Raw genomic sequence first — 19,401 nt, 5'->3', positions numbered from 1 at the left:
GAACAAAGAGAGAATGCTTTATTTTCACTGATAGTAGGGCCAAATAGGAGTTTCCCAGAGTACTGTGACATGGCACAAACATGGCCCCTGTGAGGGGAAAGCGGCCATGGGCATCTTGAAAAGGACTCCACACAAAATAATGTCTGAATGAGGACAGCCACCCAGCAGAGTGGTGACCTGCAAGAAACTGAGACCCTGAAGGGACGTCAACCAGCAAGTTGAAGGATCCTGCCTAAAGCAACAGAAATGGAGTTGAGTTTCCCAGCAGTCAGATCTCTGAGGAGACCAATAAGTGACCTACAGGAAAAATATTTTAGCGATAATAGTCTCTTAACACTTTTATGGGAACGTATTACATATATTTGTTAATTGAATCTTCCCAACAACCCGATATGGTAGAATGGAGTATTATCCCCAAATAACAAATGATGAAACTAAAGCACAGAGGGGCTAAATAATGTGGGCCAGGACACACAGTTAGCAACTAGCAGAGCTATGATTTGAATCCAGGGACTCTGACTCCAGGGTCTAGATTTTTAATGGACTGTATTAAAGGACCCCCTTGAAAAAGAGACACCAATTGTTTGTTGTGTGGTTGCACACAGAGGCCTCAGTGCCAGGTTACAACTATCCCAGCCACCAAAATTCTTATTAAGTTCCACTTATGTCTTATACATTTTCCTTGCAAGGAAAACAGACCAATGAAAGTCTGCTAGAGAACGAAAGTGGCCCAGTTGCTCAATCACCCCCAGCTAATAATCAATCAACTGCCACATGTAAGCAAGTTTAATAGAGACCAGAATAAGCAACCATACTAAACCACTGGCCCATGAACTCATGAATTAAATAAATGCCTGTTGTTTGTTTCAAGCCACTGAGTTTCTGGGTAATTCATAGCAATAGATAATTGATACTCTCTTAAATGAAGATTTCCTTCTGCAGTCACCAAGGAAATAATCAAAGACTTAGCAATTGAGTGGGAATGACAGTAGAAAGGAGTTTTCCAGAGAGTGGCTACCAGTGATACCTAGAGAAGCCAGAGATCTATTTACAGGGAAGATACAGGATTTATAGGCTGCTCCGATAGCCACATAGGCAGGGAGGGCTGCCCCAGGAAGGAAGCTACGTGCTGTATGGTGGCTTTTAGACTGGATCATCCATGAAGGTATTCAGCATGTGCTTTTATCCAGACTTAGCAGATGGCCTATTAAATTGTTCAGTCCCCAATTCAGTGCTTACAGGCAAGAATTTAAATTGTATTTTACATATCAGTCTGGCAACATAAGCCTTAGATGATGCTCATGGAGGGCTAAGGGTATTGGTACAGGAGAGCCTATTTGAAAACAGTGTAGTCCTATATTAAGAATCACAAACATAATCAATAATAGCCATTGACCTAGAAATCTCAATTCAGAGCATTCATTCTAAGAATGAATTCTTAGAATTAAAATCTTAGAATTCTTAGAAAATTCTTAGAATTAAAGTCTCAGTGGCACACCACTGTATCTGGACAGCCATCCAAATACAGTCCATTACCAAATAGAGAACATTCTCATTCTGTTAGCTGATCATAAACTTATAGAAAAAGGATAGGGCAACTTCTAATGTCAACTTTTTATACTGTATCATCTTTCAGTCAATAGTCAGGTTACCACTAGTGAGTGGGAGCCTCATTTCCCACGATCTGCCTCCTTCTTTCTTATTTGATCTTTAAACCACACTCCAAACCCTCCATATACATCCGTGGTCCTTACTCCATTATGGTGGCATTCCAGGAGGTCAGGGCCATGAAGTCTTTGCCTCAGGTTCTGTCCTGGGAGAAAATAAGTGAAACTCGTGATAGTCTCCAAAGGAACAGGCTTAGGACTTCACAGCGAAGCATCTACAAGAGCACCAAACTGATTATATAATCATTCCACGTAGTTTGATGATGATTTGTTAAAAGGTATCTTTCCCATTATAGGTAAGAACGAAGAGGATAAAAAATACATATAATTAGATTTTTTGCAATATTGTTGTTATTAAAATTTTGTGAATAATTTTATTTCCTAACCATAGGGAATTTCAAATAAATTCTAAATAATTGCTGTTCCCTGCTAGGTTTCCACTTGACTGGTTTTTTCTCACCACTCTTTACAGAAACCTTCAGAGATTACCACCCACCACTACCCTCCAACAGTTTCTCATTGTCTCATTTCTGTGTTATATTTTTATAATAGCTGTAATCACTATTTAAATATATCTTTAAATAATTTGTCTCTAAGTTAAGCGTCTGCCTTCAGCTCAGGTCATGGTCCCAGGGTCCTGTGATTGAGCCCTGCATCAGGTGGGCACATGCTTCTCCCTCTGCCATTCCCCCTATTTGTGCTCTCTCTCTGTGCCAAATAAAAATAAATAAATAAATAAATAAAAGAATTTGTCTCTGTTTATCATCTATCTTCTCCCATGAGGATGTAGCCTTTTTGAAGTCAAGAACCTTATACATCTTGCTCACTAAAGTATCTCCTGCATATGGGACAGATCATGGCACATAATAGGTGTGCAATAAAATATTTGCTGAATGAACAAATTTTAGACATTAAAATTATAAATATAAAAATGTATGGCTTGGTGGAAAAAAATCTTACATTTAATTGCTTAAATACAAACAACATAAACTGATTTAAACTGTTAAAATATTTTGCATATGAATTAAAGAAACAATTACAATAGCTTAATTTACTGAGGCAGAATAATTATAAATAACATTTTTTCTTGTATTATGAGTCATCTTAATGTAATTAAAACAGTGTTTACGAATTTTTAATTACCCAGCCTAACCTTGCTCATGTGTATGAAATAACATGAAGGCATATTTTGGCTTTCCTGGTGAAAAAAGCTGGTGGACAGTAGTATAAACTCAAATCCTTGAAATACTCAGGGACTAATTTAGATATAAGAAACTAATGGCTTTAACAAGTACAAAATAAATCTTGGTTGAAATTCATGTTTCTCTGAAATGTAGATCTTAAGTTCTGCATTAATTGTAAAAGAGTGTTTTGAGCTTGTTAATACAGGAAAGCAAAACATCAAACATCATCTTGCTTATATGCCTTTAAGCTTTTCCATAAGAAGTAATGACTATTCACAAAAGATTTGTTTTTGCGGAGTTGGCCTCACCATGCCAAGGAGGAAGATGATGCAACAGTATCATTCCTTAAAAATTCAAGCTCCAAGCTCCAGGGTACACGAACCTCCATAATGACTATTACCTTGTAGCTTTGTCATTACTTATTTATATGTATGTCCCCCCGCCACCCCGTGGAACTATAAACTGCTTGAGGGCAAGAGTATATTCATATTATTTGTTGGGTTAAAATAATTCAATAGTCTATACTTGAGCACCTTAGATACTAAAAGTTTGCAGGAAATTGATCTTCAGATATGAAAAGATATCATGTACCTACTCTGTATATTTACTCTCAAACAGGATAAGCAAGAATTTGAGTCTGTTTACAACAAAGAAGCACACAAGAGAATAGTGGGTTACAATTCAAAATTTCTAAAGTCAGGGAAAATTCTATTTGAATATATAGTCAAAGCAAAGCCGGTGATAAGAAAGAAGGGAGTCTCACCTCTACAGACATAAATGGCCCCATAGTGGCTGTAGATGAAACTCAGATTTGGTGTTGTTACTCCTGGTAGCAAAAGCAAAAAATGGGACCCAGTCAGTTAGTTTTTATTATCATAAAAACCAGGGAAAGGAAGAAATCATTACCTAAATGCAGGAAAAGAAACAAATCATTACCTAGATCTTAGCTATGAGAGAAATACTTGAGGTACATTACAGGTTAATCATATGAATAATATTTCTGTGTAATATCCCCAGAGCAAATGTAATAAAGAATTTTAAGGTTGTTTCTCAACATCTTCCCCCATGAAAGCCGAGAGCTAACCACCACAAGGTAATTCTGCAAAGACAATTCATTCACAATTCATACCAAGACAACATAATCCAAGGATATATTTCTCTGTCCTTTAAGCCAGAGGTGAGCAAACTACGGATTGCAGACCAAATTCAATCCACAGCCTAGTCTTATAAATAAAGTTTTATTTGGACCCAGCCACAGCCATTCATTTGCTTAGTGTCTGGGGCTGCTTTCATGCTACAACAATAGAGTTGAGTAGTTGCTACATACTGTATTGTCGGTCCACAGAGCCTAAAACATTTACTATGTGGCCCTTTCAGAGAAAGTTTGTCAGCCTGGGCTTTAAAGCAAACCGCTATTGTTACCACTTTTATCCACAGAGCTTTTGATGAGAGTTGGGATAGCAAACAACTTGTTGATTTCAGTTGAATTTATACACTAGGCAGAACCACATGAAACTGCTAATTTTCGATTTTATTTTTTTATTTACAAAAACATCCAATTTACACAGTTCAATCTAACACTTTAGAAAAAAATAAGATTGAAATCTTGTTATGAAAATTAAAGAGCTAAATAAGTCTTTTACTTGGATGGGTAATAATCCTCCCATTAAGAATGGGACATGAAATATTGTGAAGCAAAGCCAGGATATTTCTGAAGAAGGAATTTTAATCTTCCCACAACATAAAGCCAGACCTAACAATATTTCAATTTTTGAATGCTACCATTCCAAGTAAGAGAAGAAGAAAATATTAACCATCCTAATTAAAAGCCCAATTTAATGTCAAATTCAGCAATGATGGCTACTCATTTGGCATGATGGTTTCTACAGCACTAAGGACATAGTGGCTATTCAATATATATCCCTTTAATTCTCTAACAGTACATAACATCATTTCATGAAATTTTAAACAAAAATGTGGGTAGATCCATCTATGCACTGAAAATGGTACAGCTTGAAACATCAACAAAACAATATCAATTATCAGTAATAGATGTTTATATGAGAATAAGTTGGTACATTTCTTTAAGGCATAATCAATATCTCACTAATATCCTACTATACACACACTATACCAGTGGCTACAGAGAAATATAGGGTTTAGTTCTTTTGGGCAAGGGACTTTCAATCTAGCTGGTGAAACATCTATTAAGAAGATAGAGTGGGAGCCCATAAGGCATTGCCCTAATGAAGTGCTAAATGAATAAAACTGACAATAAGTGAACCATTGCTGTATTGTGTTGAATTCACTCTGCATGAAAATCAAGCAGGAGTCAAGAGGCCCCAAGTCTAGTTTCAACTGTGACGTTTCCTAGCTAGAATATAAATTATTTTATTTAACACTGTTAAGCTTGTTTATTTTGCTCAATTGCACATGCTTCAGTTCAGGAGAAGCCTGAAGTAATTACCGCATCACCACTAACAACTTTGGAGCCCTGGGTTTCTGTGGAAGACCTTCTGTGGAAAGGGCTCAACAGATATTGGACTCAATTTGCATTTTAAGGAGTTTGGAAACATTTTAAATATCATAATATTTAGAACACTCCAAGGAGTTATAAGCCAGATGTCAGCACATTGGAAACCACCAATGTATTAACTTGTGTTTCCAGTTTGACTCATTTTTGAATGGACCTCAGAATAAAGGGTTCTCCCACAAGGAAATCCTGAGATTACAAAGTGATCTGTGAAACCTCCCACTTGCAACTAGTTTTCTGTCTAAATCAAGATATGTAATCATATGCAAAAACACAAAAATACTAAAATAAATGAGGTGCTAAGGATTTGGATTTCACAAAATCATGAGTGCCCCATAGTAGCTCTGATTCCAAGGTTTTGTATTAATCAAAACAACTCCTTTAGTTTCATTTATTCACTATATAAAGAGTAAATATGTTCAGTTTACACTTATAAAGTCATTTTTACTAATAAAATACCATCTGTTTTTATATAGCGGAGTTCAATTTCAGATTTTATTCTAAAGGAGTTATTTCTGCAGACATGATCTGAAAAGTCATTTCCAAATCAAATAGTGTATGAGTCTCCGGGCAAAACTCTGTTTTACAACAGAAATAGAAAACAATATCCTTGTGCCTTAAGATTTTATAATCTCATACACTATATACAAGGCAACTGCCAGATTCTGCTTACTAGTTATAAAATATTTGCTCTTCCCACTTGGTTTTGCACAACACCTGCAATTTAATCAGGATGTTTTTGGGTGTGCCCACACTTCCCTGTCAACATTACAGTTTTGGGCAAATGCCAACCTGTAAGAGATTTTCATCTTGAGACTGTTTCCCTTCTTGCAACATCAGTTGTACTGTTGCCAAAAACATCAACCTACTGAGGGAACATCCCCTTTTACCCACTCCCATCCATTTCTGGACTCAAATAATAAACACTTAATGGCTACATCTGAATCAAGCTTTCCTTAGTAACAGACCTAAAACAATCCTCACCATCCTTGTGGGTCAGTCTTTTTTTCTTTTTTTTTACATGTTCTGAATACCCTAAGTATTAGGCTACTCTGTTTTTAATTTTTGCTTTTGTCCCTTTCTGTCAAAGAGGATTCTTGTAAGATTGGGAACTTCCAAAATATCCACTCCATCATCCTAAAAGAACTTAGCTCTCTAATTCTACACAGGAGAATAAGTCATTTCTATTTCTACCCATCGTGGTATCTGAGAATGTTAACTTCCTCAGTAGCAACAAAGAGCTTTGTCCTTTCTTACATGGTGGACATTACTTGTTAAGTGTGATCAAACCCAGGAGCCAATTTCCTAGTGAGATGAAATGCTAGAGAAAACAGCTCTGATCACCAAACAATGACTCAGTATGTTAAAAGGACAAACCTAAACTGAAACAATGCTGTTGAATATATTTGTGGCTTCCGAGAAAGAAGTTTGTAGACAAGAATGCTATATTTATCTAGATTTGGGTCTGTATTCTGTTAGAAAGACTTTTCTTTCATTGCTATTGCATTTTTAATATCAGAGCAAACTATGATTGCTCACATTGCTCAAAGTTGTTAAATATTTATGCTTTCTTGGATGTCTTAAGAAGGAAATGCACCTAATAGAAACAATCTGCTAGAGTGGTCAATAGGCCTGGTTTGGACTACGGTGGATGATATTATTCAATCTGGTGAATTATTTAGACTTGTATGTTTTAAGGATTAGAAATATTTGTTAGCTAAATTCTGTCACACTCAATAATTGTCTATATAATATTGAGGATAAAATATTATGACTTTTTTAAACTATCTTGTGTCTGTTCTCCTGATATGCTCAGAATTATTACATAGAGTACAAATTAAAAGCAAATTTACCCTCAAATTTCTAAAATAGTGAATGAGATAACAAGTCCTAAGAATAAAGTATAAAATCAAAATCCTTTACTGTGGTTTCCAACCCACTTCCCCATATATATAACATTTTTTTTCCCTAGCTCATTCTACACAAGCCACCCTAGACTTCCTCCCATTCTTCAACACACCTGGCTTCATACTGGCTTAGAGACTTTCCAACTGCCACTCCTTTTTCTGAAATGGTTTTCTCCAATTCTTCATAGAACTTAACCACAAGAGCAGAGAGTTTTTAAAGCAAGGCGTTGGGAGCATGAATCCCAGGACATAGTGAATTAATGTATGTAAATGACTAGAATATAATTAAGTGCTCAATAATTATAGATCATTATTGTTGGGCTTGTCATTGTCACCCTTCTGTTCTCAGCTCATATGTTACTTCCCCACACAGACAGGCTTCCCTGAACATAGAGTTTCTCCTGCCTCCCTTCTCCAAGCAGTCACTCTCTGTCACATAATCCTTTTATTTCCCTCCTCGCAAATGAGGATTGCCTAATAAGTAGCATTTTAGAGAAAAGCTAAACTCTGGATGGATGGCTTTATTTTTAATGGTCAGAAATGCTTTCTCTAGTTTCGGCAGCTAAGAAAATATGTTAAACCCGTCACAGTGATAGTAATGAAAAGTCGGTACTTATTTTTAAGTGAGTGGGATGACAGTTTAAGTGGCCTGTGGTTTCTTATTTATGGGTGAAGGGGCTAACTTAAGGAAACTCATGATTATATATAACATGCTCTCTTGCCTTCTGAGCAAGTCAAGGCAGTAATATCTCAGGCAGACAGTGACTAGGAAGTGTTTATTCTTATTTTTAAATCCAAGATTTGAAATTATGTTGAGTAATTTACATTCAATTTGTGTGGGGAAGATAGATTGAAGAGAGGAGAGTCTTGGGAGTGGTATTCTAGCCTCATCTCAGAGATCATAATTCTTCTCTATCCCTTATGCAAATTATAAAATTACTGCTTTATGAAAAATCACCACCCAAAAATATAATGTTGGATGAAAATATAAATCTGTTCCAGAAAGTGTTAGGTAAACTCTTGTACAATAGAGCTAGTGAATCATTAAATATAGCATATCCTTTAACTTTGGGAAATTGTCTTTCTTGGGGACAAACAAGGAAAACAATGAACTTTGATGCCTATATGAGCAAAGTCCTGGGGTTGACGGTTACTCTGACCACCCCATCCCCAACACAAACACCCTGGATTTCTGATATTCCTTCTTCCCATTCCTTTCTCTGGTCATTCTTTTACTCCTCGCCATCTTTTTTTTTTTTTTTTAAGATTTTATTTATTTATTTTGACAGAGAGAGAATGAGAGCGAGAGAGGGAACACAAGCAGGGGGGCTGGGAGAGGGAGAAGCAGGCTTCCCGCGGAGCAGGGAGCCTGATGCAGGGCCTGATCCCAGGACCCTGGGATCATGACCTGAGTCAAAGGCAGACGCTTAATGACTGGGCCACCCAGGTGCCCCACTCCTCTCCATCTTTAGACAAAATGAGAAAGACAGAAAACATTTCCAGTACAAGATGGATTAGTGGGAGAATATTTTGGAAAAGTCAGTTCTTTCCTTTTCTTCCTGTACTTTAATGTCTAATCTATAATCAAGAGTCTGGAACTCTTGATTTCTCTGACAGTGATCTTTTCACCAGACACTTCCCCAATGCTGTTCACCATAACACAGCTCCAGCCATCAGAGGCAACCCTACCTTCTCATTTCACAATCAGCTGTTCTACAAACATGAAAGCTGAAGCCAAGAAACAGCGAACAACTTACCAAGTTTATTTCAAATCAGTGAAGATGGTATTAATACTCATGCTTATAAATTTCTTGACTCATGGATAAAGTGAGAGACAAGTTGCCTCATTTCATGCTTTGAAATAACCAAGTATTTAATCTTAATTTTGCTCTTGTAAGTATGTATTCTGAAGAGCAACCTGACTCTTGCATAATTCTTTGGAGTGGGAGAAAGGGAAAGTCCTGTGAGGGCGGGTGGGAAGCAATTAGGAAGGAGAGGGAAGGGTGGAGTGGGCGGAAGGCTAATCCATGGAAGGGTGCTGCATGGGTTATGAAGAAACAGTGGGTCTTTGGTCCAACTGGTCTGACTCAGCCCTAGGAAATAGATCATTATCATCAACTTTGTCTCTGCAAAGGAAAGATTGGAGCTGCAAATGAATATGCAAGCACTTGTTAGACAAGTGGAATGGATTGTCATGTTTATACGTATGTATATGATTTATGAAGCACTCACCATGTACAATATGTGTGCTGGAAGTTTTGACTACATTATCTCATTTAATTCTTACAACAACCCTAGGATGAAGGTATCACTATCTTCATTGTGGAATTGCAAAGAAGGCTTAGGGAAATTAAGTATCTTGCTCAAGATCACATAGTTAACAACATGGAGAAGTGAAGCTGCTAATCCTGATTTCTAAAGTCTTAAATACCAGTAGTTAAGCCTCCTATAGAGAAAAAAAAATCTCTATTACCATAGTGAAAAGTTGTATGCCTGTGTACACACTTGACTTTGCCACTGCATGCTCTTTGAGACCATAAATTTTTTGGTTTGTTTTCATATCTGTGTCTTCAAAGCAGCCTACCCCAAATCCTGCCATACATGTGATGTTCAGTTAATGTCTTTTATTTCCATGTAAATGCTCACATTAGCAAGGAGCAAACTATGATTAATAATAACAGCAGGAGCTGATAGATAAGTGGCAGCAGTGATCATCTGTCCCCACCCTCACTTAAAACTCCAAAGGATGGTGGACAAAGGAAGTTGCAAGAGGCTGCTTTACAAGCAGTCTGAGATGAGGGAGCAGTTGGGGAAGTCTATCAAGGAGACACAAGGTCAGCGTGCCCTGCCTCACAGTCACCATTAACCACAAGGCATAGAAGCTAGTGGGTGTGACTTGTACCATTATGGGAATCATTTGAGAGAGCTCTTTGGGTTCTTGAGGTTGCAACATTTTTCATGTATTATACAGACACACATTTTGTGTGTATTTTAATGTCTTCTCTCATCTCTCCTCACCTCATTCCCATCCCCTCCCCACCCCATCCCCACCATCACCATGTTTTTCCAAATACGACCAGCACTTCTAATTCATGATCGGAACAATGAATTCGAAGACTTAAACAACAAATACATGGAATTCCCTCAATCTCTCTTTATTAAACTTATATATTACAATAAACTGTAGCCACCATAAATAATTCTACAGTTCTTTATCAGCCATCTTCACAAAGATATTTCAGAAATTAGATATACACGTGTTCTATTTTTTTCTCTCTGAACAGAATGAGAGAAAAAAAATCACTAACAATAACATGTCCTTTTCAAAATTTCTCTCAAAATGATAATATTTCCAGTTATGAAGTAGTCAAAAAATCTTTATTGAGAGCCTACTATGTACAAATGCTAAGAATTGATTTTGAGAATTCAAAGGAGTATAAGAACAGGTCCCCTGCCCTGAGTTTCAAATCTAGGTATAAAGAGAAGAGCATCACATATGAAGGTCAACAGGATAAGGGACAGTATGTGCAAGAGGCAGCATGTTACTTCAGGTGAGTAACAAGTACTCTGGAAGATGAGAGGAGATATAGCCAACTGACTTGTGCTTCAGGTGGTCAGAGAAATTTTCATGAAGACAAGACATGATCAAGAACTTGAAGGATTGGCTAACAGGAAAAAAGTAATTACAAATCTTCCTTGATTCACAGTGGGATTACATCCTGATAAACCCATCGTAAGTTGAAAAGATCATCAGTTGAAAATGCATTCTATACACCTAACCTACAGAATATCATAGCTTAGCCTCCCCTACCTTAAACAAGTACAGAACACTTACATAAGCCTAGGCTACAGTTTAGCCTACAGCAAAATCATCTAACACAAAGCCTAATATATTATAAAGTGTTGACTATTTCACGTCATGTATTGAAAGCTGTACTGAAAGTGAGAAACAGAATGGGTGTATGGGTACAGAACAGTTGTAAGTCTATGTGTTGTTCATCTTTGAGATCGCATGACTGACTGGAAGTGTGGGTCCTTGCCGCTGCCCAGCATCACCAGAGAGTATTCCACCATGTATCACTGGCCTGAGAAAAGATCAAAACTCAAAATTCAAAGCGGAGTTTTTACTGAATGCATACTGCTTTCACACCAACATAAAGTCAAAAAAGCATAAGTCAAACCATCCTAAATGAGGGATCAGCTGTATTTATTAACTGCTCTTAATAATTATACTATGCTGTTTCTTCCCCGACTCTTGATACTTTTCTCAAACCTCCTCTTCTTCCCAGTTGCCCTCAGAAATCCAGAAGTCATCTATGACATCTCCCTCTCCCTCATTTTCCCACATCTAATTGGTCAAGGAGTCCAGCTGATTTCCCTCAAAAATGAGCGTCAAATGCAACCCCTTTTCTCTATTCCCACTGCTAACACCGTAGCCTGCAATACCAATATGTTAGCTCCCTACCTGTTCTCATGAAGCTACTCCTGCCTGTCTCCAAACACTTCTCCTCACAGTAGCCAATGGAATCTTTTACTAAGCCTAAATAGGATTATTTCTTGGCTAAGGTCATTCAATGGCTCCTCATAGTCCTGAGAATAATTTAGTATGTCCTTAATATGCTTCTCAAGGATGTACCTATTTTTCGTCCTCATTGGCTTCTGCAGTCACAGACTCTACCACCCTGTCCTGATAACAAACACCACCCTGACAGGACTCCGTAGTGGGCAAACTCACCAAATAGTTCCTTCTTCTTGTGTTCTGGAATGTTCTTCCCTTCAGTGTTCACATGGATAACTTCTATTCAATCATTATATCTCAGCTTAACTATTCTTTCATAAGAAAAGTCTTCTCGTACCTCAATCTACATTACCAACCCCCCCAATCCCTGATAATATCTCTCAAATGCCCTATAATTTACAATGATACACTTAGAGTTTTACTTAAAGACTATTTCTCCATTAGTCTCTAGGCTCAGTGATAGTAGGAACCATGTGTATTTTATGCACCATGATAGTGTCAGTTTCCAGTCCCCCACCAAAAAACAAATAAATGAATAAATAAATTACTCAATTTCAACACTTAAGTTAGTTTCCACTCTTTTCCACCAATACTGTTCCATGGTTTACTTTAAGTGTCAAAGCAATTAACAAGCTTAAAAGTTCTACAAATTTTCAACATCCAGGGATTACATATATTTTCTTATTAGTCAATGCCACAAGCTCTGCCCCTCCTTCCCTCTAAACTCAAGAGTTTAAAAAAATAAAAATCCCATGCTTGATGTAGCTTGAAAAACCTTTATTCCACACCTTAACTTAATGTCTTTTTTTAAATTATTATTCTTTCTGATTTTCCTTCTACTTTTTTTTCCAAACAAGCTAAGCTTGTATCACACAAACCAGGAAATATCTACCTTCTTCAGACTAATCTCCAGAAGGAAGAAAAGTGAAGCCTCCCAGTGTCCTCAGATGGAAAGAAAGAGAGAAGAACTCATCTTCCTAGAGTCTGGGGAAGAACGGAGCAAGAGTAGCTCACTCTAGAGGCCAGACCCAACCCCCAGGCAGGTCTTCTCTTCCCCAGGCCTCAAATACAGGCTCTTTCTTCCCTTGGCCTAACTCTTAATATTTTATCAAAAACATTCATTGGTTATAGCAATTCCATGGAAGCAAAAAAAGGCAAGAAAAATCTTGTAACATCTCTAAAAACATACCCTCAAATTATTTTTATATTAAAATAATAATAGTGAATTGAGTGCTTATAATGAGACAGAGACTGGCTAAGTGTTCTATATATGTTAAAGCACTCAGTTCCCCTCCCCCCAATAAACCCTATGTAATGAGCATTATTACTATCACAATTCTAAGGAAATGAGGCCCAAAGAGGGTGAATAATTTACTTAGCTTCACAGAGCTATTAAATGGGAAAACCATTTTTCTGTGATAAAATTTTACTTATCCACTCTTGTACCCTTGTAACCCACACTAGATATCTGCAAAAAAACTAACTTGGCAAATTCTGCAGATATCTGTTCATTCAACACTCTATTGGGCTTTGGAGCTCCAAAGACAAAGAAATCATTATCCTTGCCTCCCTAGAGCTTATAGTCCTGGAAAAAGACAAAACAATGGAAACGTAGGAAACTTACCATGAGTGGTATCCGAGCTCCAAGGGAGAACTGGCTCTCTCAGTCTAGGGGTTTCTTCTTGGAGAAGGTCACATCTGAATGGTGAGTAATATAATGAATAGTAAGTGATGTCACAGGTCAATTTGGAACATTTAATATACATACTTACCTCTAAGTAACCTCTTTAAAATTACATAATGTAAATATTTAACCCCCAAATTTAAAACCAACAGAACAAAGAGAATTGGTGAAGAAGTGAGAGACGGGCAGAAGCTATATAGCGGACAACTGGCTGAACGGAGGGAAGAAGGCTGAAATCTATTGCCTACAGAGGGGGCATCCCAATGTGAGTGGAGTGGATTTGGTCCACATGACACCAAAAAGGCTCAGACACTGGAACCACTAGGTACCTCTGGGAGCCAATATTCAGAATGGAGCCAAGAATAGGACTAGTTAATAACCTATCTGGAACTTTTCAATGTCTCCCATCCCTTCTACCAATCTATACAGCCAGTAAACTACACCTTTGCAACTCTGGGCAGAAGACAAGAGCTTTACTCCCAGAAAAAGCTGAACCTGCAAGACTCTTCACTCAAATAACAAACACAGCTAAGGTCAGGAGCAAAATGCCCTAAAGGAAATGGGAGATTAAGTGAAAATCTCTGTACTGAACAGTGAGGCTTCTTGAGCCCTTTTCCTAAGTCTACAGTTATCATAAGCAGAAAACTGCAAGATTCTCCTCTGGAAAAACAGAATGGTCCAAGGGAGGAGACCTCTAGATACAGACATTGGAAGTCTACAAGGAAAGAGCTGGGTTCTAGCTCTATTGAAAGCAGGCAGCCACCCAGTGCTGCCTTGGCACACGGACCTGCTAATGAGCTTTTTAGAGCCCCACTCTTAGCTACACGTGGGCAGACAAGATCTCCAAATATTTGCCAAAGCCCTAATATGCAAGATAGACCAAAGCAAGCAAGTAAGCAAGCAAACAAACAAACAAAGCCGGAGATTAGATTGGACTTAGAAAAAATAGAGAATCAATACAGTGAGCAGAAAAAGGCTGAGGGGAAAAATAACCTTTAATAAATAACTTTAGGAATATGGGATGAGACTACACTTATAAAACAAAACTGGGAAACTAAAAAAAAAAAAAAAGTTATATTTTAAGCCCAAGGATTTTGTTGTATTATTCTTTATATCATTTTGTAAGTCTTACTTATCTTTCAATAATTTTTTTGTAAAAAGAGAGAAAAGCTAACTACACTAAAATTGAAAGGCTTTATTACTTTATTCTTTAATTTTCATATCTTCAACAGAACTTTTGATAAATGAAGAACAAGAACAGAGATCACCATTCATGTGAAAAATGAACAATCTAAAAATAAAGAAGAGCTCTTGAAATGAAAATGATAGTAGACAAAAAAGTCAACGAAGGGTTTTAAGACAAAATCAAAGACTCTCCCAAGCAAGAACAGAAAGATAAAGAATTGAAAAATGGAAAATACAAGAAAGAAAATAAGAAAATCAATACAGGATATTCAACATCTGAATAATCTTTGCTCCCAAAATACAGAGTAGAGCTCCAGTTATCATCTTATTTCTTTTTTTTTCTTTTTCCTTCTTTCCTTTTTTTTGGGAGGGGTTAAAAAATGTATATTTAGATTTAGCCAGCTGGACTCAGTTTAGATGATCCCAATTTTGTTAGCAACATCCAAAGCATCATAATCAGAAGCCAGTTGAACATACACCTTCATCTCTCCATCAGGCCTGATCAGAGTGTTGACCTTGGCCACATCAATGTCATAGAGCTTCTTCACAGCCTGTTTGATCTGGTGCTTATTGGCCTTGACATCCACAGTGAACACAAGTGTGTTGTTGTCTTCTGTTTTCTTCATGGCTAACTCAGTAGTCAGGGGAACTTCATGATGGCATAGTGGTCAAGCTTGTTTCTTCTGAGGGTGCTCTTTCAAGGATATTTGGACTGCCTTCAGAGATGCAGTGTCTTGGGCCATTGGAAGGTAGGTGACACGCTGATCTTTATTTTGTGACTGTGGACACCTTTCAGCACCACTTTCTTGACCTTCAAAGCCTCTGTTTTGGCTTCCGCTTTAGGAAGGGCAGAGATTTCCTTCTTCACCTTTGGCACCTTCTTCACTGAAAGGGTACCATCTTATTTCTCTTCTTGCTTTTTTTGGGAAAGCATCTTAAGAAAGTTATCTACACCCACTAATTGTCATTTCTTCCCTCCTCTCTCTGTGAATCCACTCCAGTCAAACTTTTACCTTACCACTTCCCCAACATCTATTTTCATCAAGATCACCAAAAAAGAAACTCATTTCTTAGTCCCCATCTCACTTATGAGCAACACCTGACAAAGTAGATAATTCCCTTCTTCTTGGAAAACTTTCTTTGCTTGTGGAACTCCACATATCCCTGCTTTCCTCCTACACCTTGGCCTCTCAGTCTTTCCTGCTGTTTCTTACTCATCTTACTCATCAACCTTATCTCTAAATGTGGACAGTGCCTCCAGACTCCATCCTGAGATCTCCTTTCCTCTAGTGAGTATATAATCTACACCCACTCTCTGGGCTATCACTTCCTATCTCGTGGTCATACAGACCACCTGTATGCTGAAGGCTTCCACATCTGTATCTCCAGCCCACATACCTCACCTAAACATGCAGATCTAAATGTCAAACTCACAATTTACATCTTTATTTGGATATGTAACAGGCGTCTCATACTTTCAATGCCCAATTCAAAACTTCTAACTTACACCTTCCTCCCTCTCCCCAGAAATAAAGATAAAAAAAAAAAAAAAAAAAAAAAACAAGCTTCTCCTCCTGTACTTTTCCCTTTTCAGTTTTTGGCAACTTCTTTTTTTAGGCTCATGCCAAAATCCTGAGTCATCTTCCTTCCTTTTTATCTCATACCTCAGATATGGTCTGTCAGCAAATCATGACACTTCTACCTTCAAAATATATAAAGAATTCAACCACAACACACAATCCTCACTGCCACTGCTCTGGTACAAGCCACTGTTACTTCTCTCTTGATTTGTTGCAACAGCCTCCTGAATGGCACCCTTGCTTCTACCTTTGCCCTCTTTCACACTGTCTCATCATACCAGCCAAGGTGATTCCATTAAGACCTATGTTAGATCATGCTATTCCTCTGCTCAAAACCCTCCAATGGTCCCCTTCCTACCTACAAGGCCTTGCATAATTTGGGCCCCACTTGCCCTTAACCTCATTCCCTCCCACTCTCCCATTTGCTTCCTTTGTTTTGGTCACCCTGGCTTTCTTACTATTCCTTAAATACATCTGTACTTCAAACTTGATATTTTTCCTACCTAAAAGGCTTTTACACCAGAGATCTACATAGCTAACTCCTTAATCCCTGTCATCTTAACTTAAACCTCACTCTCACAGTGAAGCCTTTCCTGGCCTCATATCTAAATTCACAAATCTCACATACACAGCCTATATCATAACTTCCTTGCTGGCCTTTTTTTTTTCTTAGCATTTATTACTAACATTACTTTTTATTTTACTTATTTAATTTATCTATCTTTACCATTAGAATATATGCTTCACAGGGTAGAATTTTTAGTCTTTGTGTACACTGCTATAATCCAAGAACTTAAAAGAATTCACAAATATGACAAAGACATTTATTAATAAATGAAATAATCAAGGAACAGGAAACATAAATCTATCAAAGAAATAATTCAAGAAAATGTCTTAAAACTTAAGAACCTCAGTTTACAAAATGACTCCTGGTAACTTATTAATAAAATAAGACCCACACTATGACACAACATTATGAAATCCAAAATGTTAGAGATTTAAAACTTCCTGTGAGAAAATAACTGATTATATACAAAGAACTGGCAATTAGATTGCCATTAAACTTTATAGAATTAATGCAATCTACTAGAAAAAAAAATGGAGTGCTTTTAAAATTCTGATAAAATTTTACTTTCTATAAAACATTTCTTATCTAAATAATGTATCATTTAAATATGAAGGCTAAATAAAGACCATCTCAGGCATTTAAGATTTTAAAGATTTTAAAATAAATTACCTCCCATGTACCTTTTTCCAGGAAGCTACTAGAGGATGTGTTTTCCAACATGAGGTTGTAAACCAAGAAAAGTAAGGCATTAGATCCAGGAAATAGAAAATATAAAGAAGAAATAAATGAAGAGAATTCAGAGAATAGTGTGGAATATCAGGTCTAAGGGTCAGCCAGTTCAAATTGGAACTGGAAAACACAAGGCTACAGTAGGAATCTCAAAGACAAAAGAACTTCTAGGGGGGCGGAGCAAGATGGCAGAGGAGTAGGAGACCTGGATTTCGTCTGGTCTCAGGAATTCAGCTGGATAGGGATCAAACCATTCTGAACACCTACAAACTCAACAGGAGATCGAAGAAAAGAATAGCAACAACTCTCTGAACAGAGAAGCGACCACTTACTGGAAGTTAGGACGTGCGGAGAAGAGAATGCGAGGGGATATTTGGGAAGATAGACAGCGGGAGAGGGGGCCTCTGCCAGCCACTTCTGGCAAATGGTGGAGCCAGGGAGCACAAAATCGGAACTTTTAGAAGTCGGCTCTGCTGAGGGACGTCGCTCCAGTGGCTAAGCAGGGGGTGGCACCCTCACAGGACAGCGTGGTCTCAGGACCCTCGGGGTCACAGACCAGGGGTGCCTGAGTGCGGCAGAGCTCCCAGGTATCGAGCGGGGAAGCCGGCTGCAGAAATGGAGCCGAGGCGCAGGCTCTCAGCTCGGGGTGGCCATAAACTGATCCGTGGCGCAGTCGGGACCCCACTGCTCCTCCAGCAGGGACCCAACAAGTGACAGATCTGGGGAGACTCCCCTTCCTCCCTCAGGAGGAGCAGCGTGGGAGCGCACCGCAGGGATCTGCTGGGTTTGGAGACTCCACACAGGGTCGGGTGCCAGAGATAGAAATGCTCGGTCACAGGCCGGGTGAGCACGGAGTGCGGCCGGAGACCCGGGACACGGGAGTGACTGCTTTTCTCTGGGGCTCACCGAGAAGCGGGGCCCCGAGTTCTCAGCTCCTCCAGGCAGAGATTGGGAGGCCACTGTTTTCACTCTGGTCCTCCAAAGCTATACCAAGAGCTTGGAGGTAACAAAAGCACCGGAGGGCAAACCCCAGCAGATTGCTTAGCCCGGGCGGCAAGGGCGGGGCAATTTCGCCTCCGGCAAAGACATTTGGGAACCACGGCAACAGGCCCCTCCCCCAGAAGATCAGCACAAACAGCCAGCAAGCCAAGACCAAGTTTACCGATCAAGGAGAATGGGAGAATTCCAGCGCTAGGGGAATACTGCACATAGAATTCATGGCTTTTTTTCCCATGATCCTTTAGTCTTTCAAAATTAATTTTTTTAATTTTCATTTTTTTTTGAATTTTTCTTTTTCTCTTTTTCTTTTTTAAAGATTTTATTTATTTATTTGACAGAGAGAAGGTGAGCACAAGCAGGGGGAGTGGCAGGCAGAGGGAGAGGGAGAAGCAGGCTCCCCACCGAGCAGGGAGCCCGATGAGGGGCTCTTTCCCAGGACCTTGGGGTCATGACCTGAGCCAAAGGCAGACGCCTAACCAACTGAGCCACCCAGGTGCCCCTCTTTTTCCCTTTTTCAACCAACATCTTATCAATCCCTTTTTTAAAAAATCTTTTTTATCTTTCATTTTTAGAGTCATAGTCTATCCCTTCATAGTAGTTACCCTTATTTTTGTCATATTATATATATATATAAGTTGTTCTCGCTTTAAAATTTTGAGATACAGTTTCTTCTAACAGATCAAAATATACCCTAAATCTCTAGTGTATGGCTTTGTCCTAGTCTCCTGCCTGATCACATTCTCTCCCTTTTTTTTTCTTTTTTTTTAATCCTCTTCTTTCTTTTTTCAAACAACTTCTTATCTTAGAAGAGACTCATTTTATTTATTTACTTATTTTTAAGCTTTT

The 19,401-nt window shown here is 38.3% G+C and overlaps 1 protein-coding gene across 2 annotated transcripts; it reads right to left on the bottom strand.

The window, feature by feature from the left end:
* Nucleotides 1-1,631: 1,631 nt before the first annotated feature.
* On the bottom strand, nt 1,632-15,437 carry LOC112831903 (uncharacterized). Of its 2 annotated transcripts, XM_073900891.1 has the most exons (4): nt 15,157-15,437; nt 13,435-13,508; nt 3,615-3,677; nt 1,632-1,808 (listed from the first exon to the last, which is right to left on the bottom strand). In XM_073900891.1, the coding sequence occupies exons 1-4, from the start codon at nt 15,303-15,305 to the stop codon at nt 1,780-1,782; spliced, it is 315 nt and encodes a 104-aa protein (XP_073756992.1). In that variant the 5' UTR covers nt 15,306-15,437; the 3' UTR covers nt 1,632-1,779. The 2 variants fall into 2 exon arrangements, 1 of the variants encoding a protein (XP_073756992.1); XR_003210267.2 differs by lacking the exons at nt 13,435-13,508; nt 15,157-15,437 and adding an exon at nt 7,405-7,674.
* Between the last annotated feature and the right edge of the window lie 3,964 nt (nt 15,438-19,401).

The sequence above is a fragment of the Callorhinus ursinus genome, unplaced genomic scaffold (genome assembly GCF_003265705.2).
Source record: "Callorhinus ursinus isolate GAN/ISIS: 27379988/994484 unplaced genomic scaffold, GSC_fseal_2.0 scaffold14, whole genome shotgun sequence".
NCBI classification, from domain to species: Eukaryota; Metazoa; Chordata; class Mammalia; order Carnivora; family Otariidae; genus Callorhinus; species Callorhinus ursinus.
Note: the sequence above shows the minus strand (reverse complement) of the source record. Positions and strands in the feature narration are given on the sequence as shown.